The 20,636-nt window shown below is 38.6% G+C and overlaps 1 protein-coding gene and 1 long non-coding RNA gene across 2 annotated transcripts in view; one reads left to right on the top strand and one right to left on the bottom strand.

The window, feature by feature from the left end:
- LOC113901384 overlaps window positions 1-14,680 on the top strand; it is a 29,586-nt gene extending 14,906 nt beyond the window's left edge. The window contains exons 2-3 of the long non-coding RNA XR_003513405.1: window positions 13,133-13,211; window positions 14,558-14,680. This is a non-coding gene — a long non-coding RNA (uncharacterized LOC113901384). The remainder of the gene's footprint in view (window positions 1-13,132; window positions 13,212-14,557) is intronic.
- The window catches only part of WDR92 (WD repeat domain 92), a 29,147-nt gene that overhangs the window by 7,875 nt on the left and 636 nt on the right, over window positions 1-20,636 (bottom strand). The window contains exons 2-5 of the mRNA XM_027555660.1: window positions 7,610-7,710; window positions 5,129-5,259; window positions 2,524-2,625; window positions 269-384 (exon numbers count right to left, since the gene is read on the bottom strand). Coding sequence (XP_027411461.1) covers window positions 269-384; window positions 2,524-2,625; window positions 5,129-5,259; window positions 7,610-7,710 — 450 coding nt within the window. The remainder of the gene's footprint in view (window positions 1-268; window positions 385-2,523; window positions 2,626-5,128; window positions 5,260-7,609; window positions 7,711-20,636) is intronic.

Genomic DNA, 20,636 nt, shown 5'->3' on the forward strand with positions numbered 1-20,636 from the left:
GCCCACAGGCGTCTAGAGATGGGCTACAGGGGCGGTGACCCACTAGGCACTGTCACACCACACCTGGGTGTGTGTTCTCCTTCTGAAGACAGCGGCCCTGATTTTTAATCAGATCCTCAAAGGACTTCACAGACACTAGAGGTTAAGAACCATCCATCCATAAAGGGGTTTTACTGAGACGAGTTATTAGGGGTGCTTTCCTTTTGTAGTTCAGAGGTACTTGGAAAAGATATTCAGAGAAACTGCAAAGAATGTAAATGCACATTACCCCATTTTTTATATTTGTCTCCCACCGTAAGGACATATTTCTGAGATCAAACAGCTTGATGTCTCCGTTGTCATAGCCAGCACACACAACACGTTCCTCTTGATTATAAGCATTGCCTGGAAATCAGGACATGATATTTCAGATCTTTTTAAATGCTGATTTGAAGGCTGCTTAAAAAACTTATGGACATCTGAAACTAACATAACATTGTAAATCAACTATACTCCAATAAAAAACAAACAAAACAATAATCTTACAAAACTACACAGGTAACTTGTACCAAATCAGGTGAAGAAGTCACATTGGATAGAATCTCATTTTACTAATCCTACAGGACACCAAGATTATTAATTTAGTATCTGATATTGTTTACCAAAAAAGCTCTTTATTGAGATTCTGTGCTCAAGAGATATATGAAAGTGTTTACTGGATTTTAAATTGAAAACAAATATTCTTTCTATACTCTGTTTGCAAAGACTAACGATTTAAGCATAGCAGAGTTTGGTAGAATACATACAGTTATACTTCCAATGCTTTCTTGGAATGCAAATGGAAACTAAACTTATTTATTTTGCAAAATGTTGTTCTGGTGTTATCAGATGCTCACAGTTGAAGTCAATCTACAACCTGCAGTTGAATTCACCTTGCTCAGATCCAGGAATTTTTGGATTATTCCCTTTTTTTATGAACTCTAGCCCTGCATTTCCACTGGAGGGTTCACCGAGATGACATGACAGCAGCTGAAACTCCTGATGTCTAAAACTGATGGCATCGTCTTCCTTTAAAAACTATCATATACTCTGTGGAACTTCTTCAATATACATCATTCACTTCATAGTCAACCTCAAAATTCAGTCACTTTGGACATAATCCTTTCCCTTGTTCCTCATCTCCCAAAAAATTGCCAAACTATATTTATTTTGCCACATTATTTCTGAATTTACTCCTCTGTTCCATTCTCACTGCTTCTTAAACCTACATATTTCCTGGAATACTGCAAAGAGCTTCAGAACTCACATTTCCTCTGCCACTCCTCCTGCCTACACGACCACAGTGTAAAGCTAAAGCTCTGATCCTATCTCATCCTTGCAGAAGCCTTCAAAGGTTTACCGCTACCTCCAGACCATCTACACACCTCTGGCTGTGGCCACGTGCCATCTTTAAGGCTATTCCTACCTCCATTCCTTCTACATACTCTTCTTCCAGTGCTTGAAATCTCCCAATTTCAGTGTTTCAAATCCTACATGTCCTTGGACTGAGGGCAATATGTTCTTTTGCCTCCCTTGGGATTCCTTCTGTATTGATCCATGCCTCTGTGACCTTTTATCCCTCTGACCTTGTACGAGTGATACAATTAATGTATCACTTTTCATACTTGTAGCGCTTTTTATTAAAGTTACCAGGTTCTTTAAGTTAAAATAAGAGTCTGCTTCGGATAAATGTCCTTTCTTTAAATTTAATGTCCTATATTTAAAACTGTACTTACATCCCTTAGAACAATGATTAAAAAGCCTTTAATGGACCCAAAGTTAATTATTTTTTAATTATTACATAAATTTTATATGATGATTCTAAACATTAATTCTGAAATTTCTTCCCAAGTGTGCATGTTTTTGGTTTATATCGTTACTTATACACACACAAATACTAATTATAATATATACACATAGAAATCTCCCAATTTCAGTGGTAATTTAGTTTTAAAAGTATATTGATAGAGGAACATGGTTATAAAATTTGTAAGATATAATTTTGTAACAGTGTAACTATTTTTAGAAAATAAACACACTGTGTAGAGCATAATGTAAGATTGGTTAGGTTACCATCTAAGGCTCTACTTAATTTCACTAACGGCATTTGGCTCTCAACTAGGTCAATATTACCAAGTTAAACAGAAATAAATAATAATAGTCCATATTTTTGAACACTTGATATCTAAGCACAGTTCCAAGCATTTTACCTGTATTAACTCTGAATCCTCATAACAATACTATTAAGTAAATTCTATTATGACTTCCTTTTTATAAATGAAGCAAGCAAAAATCAGAGAAGCCTGATAACTTGCCCCAGGTCACAAAGCCAGTAAGTAGCACAGTGAGAATTCAAACCCAGGCCCAATCACTATGTCTATTTGCCTCGATAAACTGCCAGAATAATGTACACAAGAGATTCTAAACCGACTATCAGGACTTTCCTAAAGCACTGTGCTTTTTATAATCTGGTATTTCAGGTGTAAGAGTCCTTCGGTAATTTACCAAATGCCACAGTCCAACAGTCTCTCTTGTTTTCCCCCTGCACAGGTTCCATATTAGCAACAGGATCATCTTTCTGCCTTGGGTCCCACACCTTTACGGTTCCTGACAGAAAAAAAAAAGGAGTTGGCAAAATTCAATAGTGAATGATGGCATTTCTTTCTGCATTCTCTTCACATGGCTTCCTATGTACATGGAGATATTATAGATGTTACAATATCTGAAGAATAGTCACGTATTTCTGACTTGTTATTGGGCAAGTTGTACTTAATATAAGAGATACAACCCACATGTTATACCATCTGCCTTGATTTCCAACTAGTAGATACACAACAAAGCTAACAACTGTTCTTAAGTCATCAACAAGGTATGACTGATAAGGTAAACACAATGTTATGTAATTTAAACCATGCCTTACTTTCTTGATTTAAGCCTAAAACAAATGTACTATTTATTTAGAATAAAGCAAGTGTCATTTTAATGTTTTCTCCTTAGTACCCATATATCATTGGCATTTTTCTTATACATATAAATAAACTAATTTTTACACCTATGATTTCTTATATGAAGCTTTAGAATACCATTTCATATACAATTCAGTTTAATTTCCCCATGACAGTAAAGAAGGAAGAAGTTAATAAAAGTAACCAATAATTCTTCTCAATTTAATTTTAACTCCCTCATTTTAATGCAAGTTATGGGAAAACTAACTAGTGTCACTGATTTTGAGAAACACAAAGACATGTAATAAAATGGTTAAAAGGCAAGTACCCAAGTGAGAACAGGAAAAGGGTTAAAAAAAATCCTTGAAAAGGATAATAAATGCAGGAAAAGGGGAGATATTTCAGTAGATTTATGGCCAAGGATAAAGTTGGTCATTATAAAGGTTACTTCAAGGAAAAATAAATTTCCTATAAATGTGTAAGTTATTGTAATTTCTCTATGCACTTCCCTGGTGGCTCAGTGGTAAAGAATCTGCCTGCCAGTGCAGGAGACACCTGGGTTGGGAAGATCCCCTGGAATAGGAAATGGTAACCCACTCCAGCATGCTTGCCTGAAAAATCTCATGGACTGATGAGTCTGGGTGGGCCACAATCCATGGGGGTCACAAAGAGTTGGACATGCCTGAGCATGCATGTTATACATGAGAGAACTCATAAAAATTGGTAACACTAAGCTTGTAATAGTTAAATGAACAAAGAACATAAATAGATAATCTGCAAAGCAAAATTAACTAAAAAAACAAATACAGAGAGACGTTAATGCAAGTCAGGACAGGATAGCATTTTTATCTCTAAAATTAGGGGGAGAAAGGAATCAATGCTGGTGGGTAGACTGGCAATCTACCTCATCTACCATAGCTGATAATGGTAAATAGGTACTTTGGGAAGTTTGACAAGTTTCTTAAATGATAAAATATGATTATTCCAAGAGTTACATTCATGATGATACTCATTTCATTGTCAGTCTCCCAAAACAACAAATAAAACCTTAATGCAAATCGAATGCTCATTAACAGGGGCATCGCTAAGGAACTGTGATACATTCATAGGATGGAATATTATAAAGCATCAAAATGATACTTATGAAGACCACACCAAAACAGCAATATCATATGACAAAACATTAAATATAAAAAGATTAAGATACAAAATTGAGAAAACTGGGAATTCCCTGGCGGTCCAGTGGTTAGCACTCCCTTACTTCCACTACTAAAGGCACAGGTTCAATTTCTAGTCCGCATGCCCTAGTGAAGCCAAAAGAACAAACAGACTAAGAAAGAACAAAACTAAACCATATTAACCCTGATAAAACAGTGTTAATTAATAAATTGTATCTTAGACTGGAAAGGAAAACCAACCTGATATTTATGCTAGTGTGGTAGACTGTAATTTTTCCTTCTATATTCCATACTGCTTCTATGATTGGAAAAAATATTTGATTTCTAAAACACAGCTGCTCTTAAGAAACTGTTAGAAAATTAAATTCCACTTTTCTGTGAAAACAATTTCTTCATGGTCTTGAGCATTAAAAAAACCTAGCCAAACCAATAAAGATACCAATCACTTAGGTCCCCCTTCTGCAGCAACAAAAATTCTGACTCTGTTATAGTCACAACAGCTCAGGACCCCAAAAGGCCTGTTGCTTGTTGGTCACTGCGGGGGAAAAGCAGAGTTGGAGCTCCGGAAGCTTCCTGCAAAGCTCAGCGGAAAGACCACAGACTGCAATGTTCAACCAGCTGTCAATATGACAATTTTCACAAGTACTAATTCTGCTTTTTAAAAAAAGAAAATGAAAAGCTGCCACCCACAGTATATCGTCAGCTACCTCAAAAATTTCTAGAGACTTTTAAATCCTCAAGGTTCAGAGGAAACTATGGTTGTTAATAGCTGAACTAGCTCAAGACTAAAATAGTAAGTGCTATGCCTCTATCTCAAAATCTCCCCAAAGCCTGAAACAATTGAGGGATATACAATCAAACTTGCCCATCAAAAAAAATAGATTTAGGGGGTCAAAGATTGAGGAAGACTTCCACATATATTGTTGCACAGAGACTTAACTAAAAAAAAAATAATAATAATAATGTACACAGAATATTCTGACTTACCATCTCGGCTACCAGTCACAATTTCAGGTGCCCCTTCCCCGATTCCAAGTCCACCAACACCATCTATAGTATTTATAATTTCTTTATGGCCCTTTACAGAATACACTGGGACCTCTGGAGCTTCCAAATTCCTGGAATTTGGAACAGAATACAGCTTCTTACTTATACACACCCCAAATGTTTAGTTCACTACTCAAATCTAAGAATGCAGGCCATATTGAGATTTTTGATTAAAAAATAAGGGTTTTTCAATTAAGGTAATTTATACATTTACTTCCAAATTTTCCTCCACACTTTAGCTTCTTTCAAGGCCTCTGTGAGAGCTGTCATCATTCAACTTGGAATTCTAACCCCTGAGCCCATTTTACTCAATGATCCTCAAAGACGACTGATCCAGGACCTGTGCACATGAATCCACCAGGGATGTTTCTTAAAAAAATACAGATTCACAGGCTCTTCCCCAGACATAATGCACAAGTATCTCTGGGGTGGGGCCCCAAAACTGTTGACTCTCTAGTACACCAAGGCTGATAATACTGCTTTAAATACAGAGTAAATTCAAAGTGATTTAGAATGTTTCCAAAGTGGGCCTTGGTAGTTTGATCTTGAGATCTTTTGAGAGATAAAACATGAGTAGCGTTTGCTTTGTATACATTTCTTCCTTAATATTATTTTCTGAGTTCCACACTGATTTTCATCTAGTTACACTGTTCAGTTTGTCGTCATGCTGATCACAATAAATATTACAGGCAAACTAGCTGAAGTCTCTAATTCTAGGTTAGTTAAGTGAAGGGAGTACTGGAAAGCACCTACTTTTATGTGTCTGAATCTATGGCTGCTGAGTGGCTCAAATAGGTTATGCTAATACACCTTTCTCTTGTCTCTCTCCATTCCACACCCCTCCTTCTGCTTTTGTATTGGAGCCTCTACCCAAATTTCTTTTCAGCAAGTCAGTTTTCAACAATACTTATACTTTTTCTCTTTAATGAACTTAGTTCTTCATGACATGTAACCTCAACTTACTACTAGGCCTAGATTTATCAGTAAAATCTTGCAAATAAAATTTGAGACATTCACCTGGTTCAGAGGTGATGTTTATCTGTGGCGTTAATTGTGAAAGCGTCAAGAGACTAAAGAGGACTGAGCTTCTGTTTAAAAGAACTGGTTTACTCTTTACATAGACTTTGAAACATCAGTGCTTTTAACATGAAATTATGACTTACCAATGAAAATAAAGCAGTAATACCTATACTAGGAAGCTCCGTTAGGAAGATAGTCAACTGTTATATTTGTTGCACACTTTTGTGCTGAAATGTATCTATTTAAAAAAATAACACTCACACTGGTCTCTCTCTAAGTTCTTTGTAAGTACATGACACAGCAGGTAAAAATTAATGCATTCTGCATTCTAGTAAACACCAACTTAATTGCATGTGTGCTCAATCGCTCAGTCGTGTTTGACTCTTTGCAACCCTGTGGACTGTAGCCGGCCAGGCTCCTCTGTCCGTGGAATTTTCTAGGCAAGAAAACTGGAGGGGGTTGCCATTTCCTACTCTAGGGGATCTTCTCGACCCAGGGATCGAACCTGCATCTCTTGCATCTCCTGCACTGGCAAGCAAATTCTTTACCACTGCTCCACCTGGGAAGCCTGCTAATTATTAAGAAATTAAAGCAAATGGAATTAAAATAGCTTCATTCTATACTATATTATGATTCTAAGACAAATAAATATGCCAAAGTAACTCAGTTACAAAATAGCAGATTCTAAATTAGAATCAAAAAAGATCACAAGGTAGGGAAGACAGGTCCTCTAGAACATTATTGTATACTTTACATGATTAAGAGATAGTCTTAAAAAGTTTTTACAGAGGAATTTTGATTCATTCAATTCTAAATATGAGGAAATAACTCTAGGTAAAACATGAAAATTAAAAGCATTTGGTACTACTGAGATTTTGCTTATTCAAAACAGGTTTGTATTGATTTACTCAAGAGATGTGTTCCTAAAAAGTTGTGCTCAGATCTAAGTTAAAGCATAAAAAGAAAAAAGTTTAATGAACTGGGAGTTCTATGTTAAACAAATTAAAACATACAAAAATATATTATTGTGTAATGCCAAATATCTTCTTAAAATGTAAACAACATCTGATTTTTCAGTGTTATACATGAGCATTGTTATATAATGTATCCTTCATTATATGAGGGAATAGCCCTTTATTACAAATATAGGTGTTAAATGCTAGCACTAAACAGCATGTGTGGAAACAAATATTAATATTATTTGAAAAAGCTAAAGAAAAATGTTAGTATTTTGAAATAGATTTGAAATGTGAAATCTAAAAGTATATATTAAAAGGTAATTGCAATATTCTTATAAATAGTTAAAATTTAACAAAAAACATCTTAGAATTCTTTCAGTGGAAGCCTAACACAACTATCAAAGAAACTGCTTCTGTCTTCACACTGATGAAATAATCTTACCATATATGAAGGTTTCCAGCAAAATCTCCAGTGGCCAGATATCTCTGCTGTAAAGATGTTGCACCAAATGTTCCACATTTAATGGGTTTGGCCTTTTCAATCTTAATAGAAGGGAGGGAGAGAGGATACGTTATTTAGGTAAGCACCTATTTATGGCTCTATTATGGGAATTAAATAAGGCACACAATTTTAAAAAGCAATTAAAATGTTTTCTGATAAAAAATTATCATGCTTTTCCTTCAGTAATTTTTGTATAGTCTAAAAGTACAGGCGGGCTTCCCTGGTGGCTTAGCTGATAAAGAATCCGCCTGTAATGCAGCCATGAAATTAAAAGACGCTTGCTCCTTGGAAGAAAAGCTATGACCAACCTAGACAGCATATTAAAAAGCAGAGACTTTACTTTGCCAACAAAGGTCCGTCTAGTCAAAGATACTGTTTTTCCAGTAGTCATGTATGGATGTGAGAACTGGACTATAAAGAAAGCTGAATGCCAAATTGAACTGTGGTGTTGGAGAAGACTCTTGAGAGTCCCTTGGACTGTAAGGAGATCCAGCCAGTCTATCCTAAAGGAAATTAGTCTTGAATATTCATTGGAAGAACTGATGCTGAAGCTGAAGCTCCAGTACTCTGGCTACCTGATGTGAAGAACTGACTCACTGGAAAAGATCCTGATGCTGGGAAAGATTGAAGTCAGGAGGAGAAGGAGACAACAGAGGATGAGATGGTTGGATGGCATCACTGACTCGATGGACAGGAGTTTGAGCAAACTCCAGAAGTTGCTGATGGACAGGGAAGCCTGGTGAGCTGCAGTCCATGGGGTTGCAAAGAGTCGGACATGACTGAGTAACAGAGCTAGACTGAACTGAAAAGTACAGGCAGATCTTGGGAGATTTTGGAAGTTTGGTTCTAGACGACCAAAATAAAGCAAATATTTGCAATAAACTGAGTCAGATGAATTTCTGTTTCTCAATGAATGTAAAAGTTATGTTTATACTGTCCTGTAGCCTATTAAGTATGCAAATCATTATGTCTAAAAGACAATGTACACACTTTAATTAAAAAATGTATTATTGCCAAAAAATTGCTAACTCCTTTGATCATCCATGAAAAGAAACTCCTTATCCATTATTGTTTTCTAATGAGACTGCAGCAATTCAATCACATCTTCAGGCTCAACTTCTAATTCTAGTTTTCTTGCTGTGTCCACCACAACTTCAGTTACTTCCTCCACTGAAGTCCTGAACCCCTCAGGTCATCCATGAGGTCTGGATCAACTTCTTCCAAACTCCTATTCGTGTTGATATTTTGATCTCCTTCCATGAATCACCAACATTTTTAATGGCATCTAGAATGGTGAATCCTTTCCAAAAAGTTTTCAATTTACTTTGGCCAGATCCATCAGAGGAATCACTTTCTTTGGTAGCTGTAGCCTTAAGAAATGTCTTTCTTAAATAACAAGACTTGAAAGTTGACATTACTCCTTGATCCATGGGCTGCAGAATGGATGCTGTGCTAGCAAGCATGAAATCAATGTGAATCTTATGGTATATCTTCATCAGAGCTCTTGGGTGAGCAGGTATATTGTCAGTGAGCAGCAATATTTTGAAAGGCCTTTTTTTTCCTGAGTAGTAGCTCTCAACAGTGGGCCTAAAATATTCAACAGTTTGTTGTAAAACAGATGTGCTGTTATCAAAGCTTTATTGTCCCATTTATAGAACACAGCCAGAATACTTAGAATAACTCTTAAAGGAACTAGGATTTTCAGAATGGTCAATGAGCACTGGTTTAAAATTAAAGTCACCAGCTGTATTAGCCCCTAACAAGAAAGTCAGCCTGTCCTTTGACTTGAGGCATTGGCTTCTCCTCTCTCGCTATGCAAGTCCTAAATGGCATCTTCTTCCAATAGAAGGCTGTTTCATCTACACCAAAAATCTGTTGCGCAGTGTAGCCTCCTTCCTGAATTATCTTAGTAGGTCTGCATAACTTGCTGCAGCTTCTGCAGCACCTGCTACAGCATCTTCTATCAGCACCTGCTACTTCTTTAGTTTTATGTTAAAGAGACGGCTTCTTTCCTTAAACCATACGAACCAACCAACTTCTGCTAGTTTCCAACTTTTCTTCTGCTGCTTCCTCGCCTCTCTCAGCCTTCAAAGAACTGAAGAGAGTTAGGGCCTTTGCTCTGGATTAGAACATTCACACCTTGGCTACTATTTGATGCAAGATGCCTAACTTTTGGCCCATCTAGGCTTTCAACATGCCTTCCTCACTAAATGTGAACATTCTTGGTTTTTTTATTTAAAGTGAGAGACCTGTGACTCTTCCTTAGAGGCCACTGTAGGGCTAATTTCAATAGGGAGCCCTGAGGAGAGGAAGAGGGCTGGAGAAAAGTCAGCAAGTGAAGCAGTCAGAACACATACAACATTTACCAATTAAGTTTGCAGTCTTGTCAGGGTGTGGTTGATGGCATCCCAAAACAATTACAACATCATCATCAAAGGTCACTGACCAGAAATCACCAAAACAAACATATTACAAGAATTACCAAAACATGATACAGAGACACAAAGCGAGCAAGTGCTGGTGGAAAAACAGTGCTGATAGACTTGGTCAGCACAGGGTTACCAAAATCCTTCAATTTGTAAAAGATTCAGTCTCTGAGAATTCAATACAGAGAAGCACAATAAAAGGAGGTATGCTTGTATGTCAAATGAATGAGTTTTGCCTTTCTTCTCATCTCGCTAATAAGACATTAAAATGCTGATACCGCTAATATCTCCACTGGTTTGCAAATATGAGATTTCAGCTTTTAATGTGGTATTCTTCTTTAAGAGCCTCAAATAAAAGGATATAATGAAGATATTACTCTTCCAGGTGACAACAGGAAGAAAACAAAAACTTATGTGTCTTGTATAGTTTTCCCTGCAGAATCCTATAAACTGAGAATGGTTATGTCTGATTCTCTCTGAGACCGTTTTAGTGCAAACAGATGTGGATACCTGTGTGCACCAAAGGCACAGCTGTTAGCATGGATTAGCCCATGTTTTGATATTTCTTTAATTTAAAAGACTGTTGGGAATTCCATGGAAGTCCAGTGATTAGGACTCTTGAGCTTTCACTGCCAAAAGCCTGGGTTCAATCCCTGCTTAGGGAACTAAAATTCCACAGCCACTTGGCCAAATAAATAAATGTAAATAAAAATAAAAGACTATTGTTCTAAGTCTATATATAACAGTTGATCCTTGAACAGCACAGGAGTTAACCCACATGTAACTTATGGTCAGCTCTCTATATCCAAGATTCCTCTGCATCCGTGGATTCAACCAACCATGGCCCATGTAGTAATGTACTATTAACTCTTGAAAAATACCTGGGTATAAGTGACCCATGCAGTTCAAATCCATGCTATACAAAGGTCAATTGCAGTTACATCAGTAAAACAGCCACATGCAAACTCCACCTGTGCATGTCACTGAAGTCCATCGTGGAGTCTACATGTCTAGCTGCCTTGGCCCCTGGAAACTCTAGAGGACATGGAAGTGAGGTTCTATGGAGTCACAAACAGTTGAACACCACTGAGTGAGTACACTCACATATATACACACATCCACACATCACACTCTAGCTGCAGAATAGCACCTTCCATTTACTGTCAGCTCAACAGGGCAAAACTATTGCTCTTATTTAGTCTCTTGCAATCTTTAACTTTTTTCTTTTTTGAATTTTTACTGCAGCTGATTTACAATGTTATGTTTACTTATTCATTTTTAATTTTTGGCCATTCCCTGCAGCATGTGGCATCCCAGTTCCCAGACCAGGGATCAAACACACACCCGCTGCACTGGAAGGTGGAGTCTTAACCATGGGACTGCCAGGGAAGTTCCCTTTTTTTTTCTTTTATTCTTAACAAAAATAGTACATGTTCCCTATAAAGATGCAAACAAAACCAAAGACCTGAAGGGTGAAAAGTAAGTTTCCCTTTGACACTCCCCAGAAGTAATCCCCATTCTCTTAGACCCTTTGCTACATATAGATTTGGTTTAATACAGAGAGCATCATAATATCAATATATTATCCATTGACTTGATTTTTTTCACTTAGAGATATATCTGGATGAATTTTTTTTCTCTCTACAGAGTTCCCCAGTTTCTAGGGCACTTTCCCTGTAATCTTTGAGTTGCTGGGCCAATCTTCAACCCTACCACTAGGGTTGGCCTGTTCCATATATTTTGTGAAAACAATTTTCCTACCACTTTCAATGTCTGGTTGGGTATTTCCACATAGGATATATGTAGCAATTTTCAAAGAAGGAAATAAAAATTCACTTAACACAAACTATAACTGAACTTCTCTTTCATGATTCAAAAGAAATCATCATGCTCCGGGGCTTTAGAAACTCCCAGCCTGCTGAGCTTTCTGCTTGGGATCTGGATGAACTAGCGGTTACTAGGTAGCCTGGCCTAAAATAAAGCTGGGACTCTTTGGAACTGTCCAGGACCTTTTGATTAAATTTTGTTTAATCAGACACCTACAGTAACATGGTGGTAAAAGATTATATTGATGAGAATAGAACACAGAATGTTAATTTTTTTTCTCCTTTTTAATACACTGGTGATCTGAGATAGCATCAGTTACATTTGACATCAGAAAACTGATATTTATCTATTTCAGCTATTTTTCCAATTTTATGGAAAACGTATCTTACAATGGGACACCATGGAGGATCAAAGTTTCGTCAATTTAATAAAGCAGTTTCCAATTCCAAATCATTTACATCCTCCCCACCATAGGTTCAGTCAGTCAGTTCAGTCGCTCAGTCGTGTCTGACTCTTTGCGACCCCATGAATCGCAGCACACCAGGCCTCCCTGTCCATCACCAACTCCCAGGGTTCACCCAAACTCATGTCCATGGGGTCGGTGATGCCATCCAATCATCTCATCCTCTGTCGTCCCCTTCTCCTCCTGCCCCCAATCCCTCGCAGCATCAGAGTCTTTTCCAATGAGTCAACTTTTTGCATGAGGTGGCCAAAGTACTGGAGTTTCAGCTTTAGCATCAGTCCTTCCGAAGAACACCCAGGACTGATCTCCTTTAGAATGGACTGGTTGGATCTCCTTGAAGTCCAAGGGACCTCTCAAGAGTCTTCTCCAACACTACAGTTCAAAAGCATCAATTCTTTGGCGCTCAGCTTTCTTCACAGTCCAACTCTCACATCCATACATGACCACAGGAAAAACCATAGCCTTGAATAGACGGACCGTTGTTGGCAAAGTAATGTCTCTGCTTTTGAATATGCTATCTAGGTTAGTCATAACTTTCCCCACCGTTCCATTCCCCCAAATAAAATACCTGAAACAATATGTTAATACTGATATAGCTAATCACTCAATTAACTAATTAATCATTGTAGCTAATCACCTAGTCACACTATTAGAACACAATTTCTATAGCTAAACTAATTCAGACTTCCAACTTGGACCAACTGAAGAAACAGCTCCCCTCTCCTTCCTCCCACTTGTCTCACACAGGGCCTGGCTCTCCCCCAGCTCCAGGTCACTGCTAATGACTCCCTCAGTCTAAGGCAGAGGATGTGAACAGGCCTCTCAGGTAAGAAACAGGTGGGCCCTGAGGGACAGGAATATGCTTCCAGGGACTTGGGTATTAACAACTAGAGGAGGGCTTGCACCGTATATTGATATAACTCTCTGGGAAAATTCTTCCCCAAATAGCCTTGGGAAGACTGGTCACCCATTGTCTTCTCTTCCACTAGCTAGAGATTCTGCTTCCCATAATTCTACTGCTTTCCCCAGGAGTCTCTGATGGAGTCTCTCTTCCTCCTAGGTCATGAAAGAGAAAAAAGTTGACCCCTACTTTTCAGTCCCTGTAGGAAGCACACAGTTCTAAGTGTTTACTGCTACTAATAAAAAATTGGGAAGCCAAAGTTTTCCTCTGTTATGGCTTTACCTAACTTTTGCCTTTAGACCCTGTGGAATAGAGAAGACAGAAAACTGCAACCACTGATCTTCCAGTACCAACATAAATTCACAGATACACAGATACACACACACACACACACAGAGCTAATGGATATTTTTTTCTCAGGTTTAAGTTTTCTTCAATAATTTTTTTAGTTTGTCTGTTAGGAAATACCAGCTAATAAACACCAATAAGAAAACCTGGAAATGAGGATTAAAATTTTTATGTATGGTTACTTCTTGTGATGCAAATATCAAAATATATATAATATATATACTCAGAGTATATGTATTTTTTTCTACTGAGAATATGTATCCTTGTGCAGAGGTGGAACTGATTATTACAATATTTCATGTTGTTCTAAAAACCACACCACAATGGCCAGATGTACTGACACCTGAACACATCTGAGAATCCCTACCTTAGGAGAAAACAACCTGAGAACTACTCTAATATTAGTACATGGTGGGGCCTATACTAGATAATTTAATGTGTATCATCACATGAATTCTAAAAGAGGGGTTTATTGCAAATAATGAATGGAATGAGATAAAAATGTATCTACATTTAGAGGCACAGACCCACAGGAGTAGCACCAAGGCCTGTGGTATATAAATGTACAAAGCCCTTCGAAGGCTGACCTTGCAGGTCTCTCTGACCTCATTTCCTGCTTCTCTCCTTTCACACTCCAGCCACACCCGCGGCTGCATTTTTGTTCTTCACCAGTCACGCTGCCTCAGGGTATTTGCATTTGCTGTTCCCACTGCCTGGACTGGTCTTCCCTCCTGTCATCATGATTTCTACCAACAATTTCAGCTTAGATTTCAGCTTAAATGTCAATGCCTCTAAGAGAGCCTCCCCACCCCTCTAATCTTAAGTGAAACACCCAAATCCCAATCACTTGCCCTGTTTAATCTTATTTCACTTATCAACAAAACTCTTTTATTCACTCAATTATCTATTTCCTCCCTTCCTAGAATGAATACCACAGGAATGGGGCCCTCAACAACTTGTTCAACACCTAATTGGTGCTCTGCTGCTGCTAAGTCGCTTTAGTTGCGTCCGACTCTGTGCGACCCTAAAGACGGCAGCCCACCAGGCTCCCCTGTCCCTGGGATTCTCCAGGCATGAACACTGGAGTGGGTTGCCATTTCCTTCTCCAATGCATGAAAGTGAAAAGTGAAAGTGAAGTTGCTCTGTCCTGCCCGACTCTTAGCAACCTCATGGACTGCAGCCTTCCAGGCTCCTCCGTCCATGGGATTTTCCAGGCAAGAGTACTGGAGTGGGGTGCCACTGCCTTCTCCTCAACATTTGTTAAATGAAAGTATAAATGAACATGGATTAACTTCTCAGTCCCAGTGCTGGATAGAGGGAAACCACTGCTGGAGGTCATGTTCCGTTTTCTCCTGTCTTATTTTCACCTGACAGACCATAGTTTTCAGTGTCATTTTATATGCAATAATAAAAACAGCATCCATATATGGAACACCAATGTATCAGATACTGTTCTACATGTCCTTCTGTGCTAGTCCATCCCTTCTCTTTCTAACACACGCCACTGCAAATTAAGTGTTTGGGACACCCCTTTCCAGATGACAAGCAGGTTCAAAAGATGAGGAGACTCGCCCAAGGATCCTACAGTCAGGTAGATTCCAAGCTCTTTCTACGACACTAGGCTGTCTCCAGGACTATATGTAAATCAGTTAAATAAACATTTCCTATGTAGCCCCCATTCTATAAACCCGAGCCCTTAGAAGTCCCAAAGAAATGCTCCAATCCTTAACTAGACTGGTGAGGTAAGTAAGGCCTGACTTAAACCTACTTTCAGATTTGTGTCCTTTGGTTTTTACCTTCATTTTATGTCTTCATAAAATGTAAACATGATATTTATGCTTCCTGTTATTTTTTTATTCTTGTGTCCTTTTATCAAAGGATAGCCATATATTCTTCTATCAAAAAGATTTAACTAGTGGTCCGTTGCAAATGATGTTTAAAGAATCAAATTAAAGATAAAGAATCAAATTAAACTCAAAATACAGAACCATATTGAAAAATAAACTCAAATGTGTAAACATCTTGTTATCTGCACAGCAGGGAGGGCTGCGCTTTGCTCAGAAAGGCTGAGCTAGGTTGGCAAGTGGACTTAAAAAAGCAGAAGTGTTTGCTTTTTCCTTAGACATTCATGGAAATGATAACATTAGCTAAATTAAGAAAGGACATTGGAGTAAAGTTAATTTTTCTTTTTAATAGTTCATAAAAGGGACCCCTCCTTGTCCCTGTTAAATGTTTTACCTTTGGAAAAGAAAAGATGTAAAGAATTCAGAGGACACTTAAGTTTTCCTGCTAGAAAACTGGTTTAAAAAAAAAATGGAGATCTATTTTGCAAAATGTGTTCCACAAAGTAAATTAGAATATATTAACTTTTGCTATGATACTGAAAATGACTGTGGATGACAGACATATTTGACCCCCAGTTGGTTCTCTTTGCTCTAAGTTAAGGTGATTAAGGAAGCCATGATCGATAATTCCAGCAGAGCTATTTTTGTTCTATCTGTGGGTGGGTCTAGTACAGCTTGTCAGTATTTCCTCCTCCACATCCTGGCACTACTTAATTAACATTAAAAGGTTTAGTCAACCAAATGTTAACAAGCAGTAAATTCAGTGGCACAGGGGCTAAAAAAGCAGAACTTTATTAGATTATTACTAATTTTTAAAGTGTAAACATCCCCAAATGTGGCACTTTTCAGGGCCACCCCTAGTCCTTTGGGCCAAGTGGTGGTGGTTGGGGCAGTGGGGGGAGTGGGGAGGTGGGGGTGTGGGGGTGGGGGTGTGGGGGTGGTGTGGGGGTGGGACTGTGGAAGGCGCCCTCTACAGGCTGATGGAAGTTTCGCACAGGAGGGGAAAAGCTGGAGAGAGATGGATTTCAGCCTTCACTTGAACCCTTGGCCAGATACCTGTGTGCAGTTTAACAAACTACTCAATTGTATACGAAGACCCTGCCTTCATTCCCTATCTATCTGATTAGTGATAAGGAGGCACCAACAAAGACCCATTTTCTTCCTTCCTTTTTATCCTGCACCCAAGGACTCGAGCACAAGGCTTGAGGTAGTTCTACAAGGATAAAACCAAGTTTCCTAATATTTTATGTTTCCTAATTTTTTAACCAATAATTCAACTAGCACAATGATAGCTAGAAACTAACTTAGCTCTAGAAGAGGGAAAAAGAGGGAAAAGAAAGGAAAATGCATTTGGGAAGCTCCAAAGGTACCTATGTGGCTCCATGGTAAAGAACCCGCCTGCCAATGCAGGAGGCTTGGGTTTGATCCCTGGGTGAGGACGACCCCCTGGAGGAGGAAATGGCAATCCACTCCAGTATTCTTGCCTGGGAAACCCCATGGACAGAAGGAGCCTGGCAGGCTGCAGTTCATGGATTTGCAAAAGAATAAGACACAACTTAGTGACTGAACAATGAAGACAGTCAACCCTACTACTCATTAGAATCATCTGTTGGAAGTTTAAAAAATACTAATGTCTGGGACTCAAACTAGTCTAGAGGCAAGAAAGAGTCCAAGTGCATCAGTTTCCAGGGGTGGAACCAAGGCATGAATATTTTACAACACGTACACCCAAGAACACACAACACAACAGTAACGATGCACATTCAGATGCTCCTGGTGCACAGTAAGAGCTGAGAATCACTGGGACTGTTCTTAGCCTATATTCTTTTCCACGGCATCATCACAGCCAAACACAATGTAAGCTCTCAAATCTGTGCATTTGTTTTACCCTCACTTTAGGCAGTAGGCTGTTTAGGAGGAAGGACTCATCTTTCAAGTATTTCTGGTCCTTCTTTATCATAGTACCTTGAAACGACAGGTTCTCAATGGAAAATTTATGGTAGAAAAAGAGAAGACTCAAAGGATACAGGTGAAAATATAAAAAGTGGGTGACATCAATTTACTTCTTTTCCCTAACTATATTTTTGGTATATTCTATCATGAACATACATTACTTTAGTTAAAAAGCAAAATTATTCCAAGAAAAATGCTGCTAGAATCTTCCAGAACTCTAGAAGAGACAAAGAACACGATTTCTCTTTATAGAACAAGTGTATTCATGAAATGTACACAAGTCATAAAGCCCTACTAAAAATATGTCACAAAACTCAACTCTGGTTGAGTTTTGACTAGTATTTATTCCCAATAGTTCACCATATTCTTTCTCCATTTTCAATGTTTCCTACGTGTTCAAACTCCTGGCCTCAATCAATTAGTGATTAATAAATCAATATTTAAATGTTCCAAGTTATATCCTTTTACAGACATAAATTCACTCATTCTTTTAACAAGTCATTGATTGAGTGGCTGCTCCTTTTATACCACACTAAAGAAAGAACTGTCCTTACTCTCTGGGAGTTTACAATCTAATTAGAGATACATGGGACAGAAGGATATATTTCTAGCACAGATAATAATGGTACTTATGTACCACAGGAAAGCAATAAAGAAAAGTTACTTTATGTGGGGATCAGGAATGAGATGTCAACAGTCAAATAATCTGAACTGGATCTTAGAATAGCAACAGGTGACTGGGGGCTAAGTGATGAAAAACGTAAGGAAAGGTAGGAAAGAACATGCCGTGTTTAGGAGCAGAGTGCCTGGCTAGCAAAGACAATCTGAACAAGAAAAGTAGCATTCATAGAATTTAAAACGGGATGAGGCCTTACATACTTTCTAATCTAAGCTTTTCTAGAGAAAGTGTATGCATCCTTTGCCTATCAGTTGAGGCCCTAACTCCTCCAAGCAGATTCTCTCCATAGTTCTTGGTCCCTGGAGTTACAAACTTCCCTGTAGTCTATGACAATGCTAACATCTGAATATAACTGATTTTTTTTTTCTAGGCAACCCAAATAAAGGCATTTAAAAACTGGTAAACAGATATAAAAATGTTAATATCATTATTCTCCAATTCTTCCATTAGTGTAATCTTTACAAAACTTGTAAACCTAACCTTGCCACAAGCTGCTTAAAGCCCTTCACTGATGTCCCATTTTTCTTACAAAAACAGGCATAAATCTTTTAAATGATCTACAGCATTTGCAAGGCCTCCTCTCTGCTGTTTTGTTCCAAAAGGAGATAATCTCTCTCCCTCATTGCTGAGCTGTTTCCTCTTGTAAACCTCAACTCCTAATTTGACCTAGTTAGCTTTTACTCTGGAGAAGGCGATGGCACCCCACTCCAGTACTCTTGCCTGGAAACTCCCATGGACGGAGGAGCCTGGTAGGCTGCAGTACATGGGGTCGCTAAGAGTCCGACACGACTAAGTGACTTCACTTTCACTTTTCACTTTCACGAATTGGAGAAGGAAATGGCAACCTACTCCAGCATTCTTGCCTGGAGAATCCCAAGGTCGGAGGAGCCTGATAGGCTGCTGTCTACGGGGTCGCACAGAGTCGGACACGACTGAAGCAACTTAGCAGCAGCAGCAGCTTTTACTCAATGCAAATCTGGTTTTCTGGTTTTGTTTTTACTCTCATAGAACCATGTGCCTTTACATTAGAGAATTCATCTCAGTTTGTGTTTTATGTATTGTTAGTTTGATTATTTAATTGATTCTCTCTCCCACTAGAAAAAAAACTCCATAATAATCAGGGACATTGTCTGTCATTTACTAGCCGGAGAATACCAGGCAATCAATTGACACTTGTTGAAAGAGTAATTGTTTTGGATTGTCTCCTCCAATTACATAGCAGGCATCCTAGTGCCTGCTTTGGCTCTGCTTGTATGACCAAGTACTTTACTATCTTGTACCTATTAAAAGACTCTCCACAGACAAAGAACTAGTCTCAAAAATATACAAGCAACTCTTGCAGCTCAATTCCAGAAAAATAAACGACCCAATCAAAAAATGGGCCAAAGAACTCAACAGACATTTCTCCAAAGAAGACATACAGATGGCTAACAAACACATGAAAAAATGCTCAGCATCACTCAGTATCAGAGAAATGCAAATCAAAACCACAATGAGGTACCATTTCATGCCAGTCAGAATGGCTGCGATCCAAAAGTCTACCAGCAATAAATGCTGGAGAGGGTGTGGAGAAAAGGGAACCCTCTTACACTGTTGGTGGGAATGCGAACTAGTACAGCCACTATGGAGAACAGTGTGGAGATTCCTTAAAAAACTGGAAATAGAACTGCCTTGCTGCTGCTGCTAAGTTGCTTCAGTCATGTCCGACTCTGTGCGACCCCATAGACGGCAGCCCACCAGGCTCCCCCGTCCCTGGGATTCTCCAGGCAAGAACACTGGAGTGGGTTGCCATTTCCTTCTCCAATGCATGAAAGTGAAAAGTGAAAGTGACCCAGCAATCCCACTGCTGGGCATATGCACCAAGGAAAACCAGAATTGAAAGAGACACGTGTACCCCAATGTTCATGGCAGCACTGTTTATAATAGATAGGACATGGAAGTAACCTAGATGTCCACCAGCAGACGAATGGATAAGAAAGCTGTGGTACATATACACAATGGAGTATTACTCAGCCATTAAAAAGAATACATTTTAATCAGTTCTGATGAGGTGGATGAAACTGGAGCCTATTATACAGAGTGAAGTAAGCCAGAAAGAAAAACACCAATACAGTATACTAACGCATATATATGGAATTTAGAAAGATGGTAACGATAACCCTGTATGCGAGACAGTAAAACAGACACAGACGTATAGAACAGTCTTTTGGACTCTGTGGGAGAGGGAGAGGGTGGGATGATTTGGGAGAATGGCACTGAAACATGTATAATATCAGATATGAAACGAATCACCAGTCCAGGTTCGATGCATGATACAGGATGCTGGGGCTGGTGTACTGGGATGACCCAGAGGGATGGTACGGGGAGGGAGGTGCGAGAGGGGTTCAGGATGGGGAACACGTATACACCCGTGGCGAATTCATGTTGATGTATGGCAAAACCAATACAATACTGTAAAGTAATTAGCCTCCAATTAAAATAAATAAATTTATATTAAAAATAAAATTCAAAAATAAAAAAATAAAA

The sequence above is a fragment of the Bos indicus x Bos taurus genome, chromosome 11, assembly GCF_003369695.1.
Source record: "Bos indicus x Bos taurus breed Angus x Brahman F1 hybrid chromosome 11, Bos_hybrid_MaternalHap_v2.0, whole genome shotgun sequence".
Classification (NCBI taxonomy): Eukaryota; Metazoa; Chordata; class Mammalia; order Artiodactyla; family Bovidae; genus Bos; species Bos indicus x Bos taurus.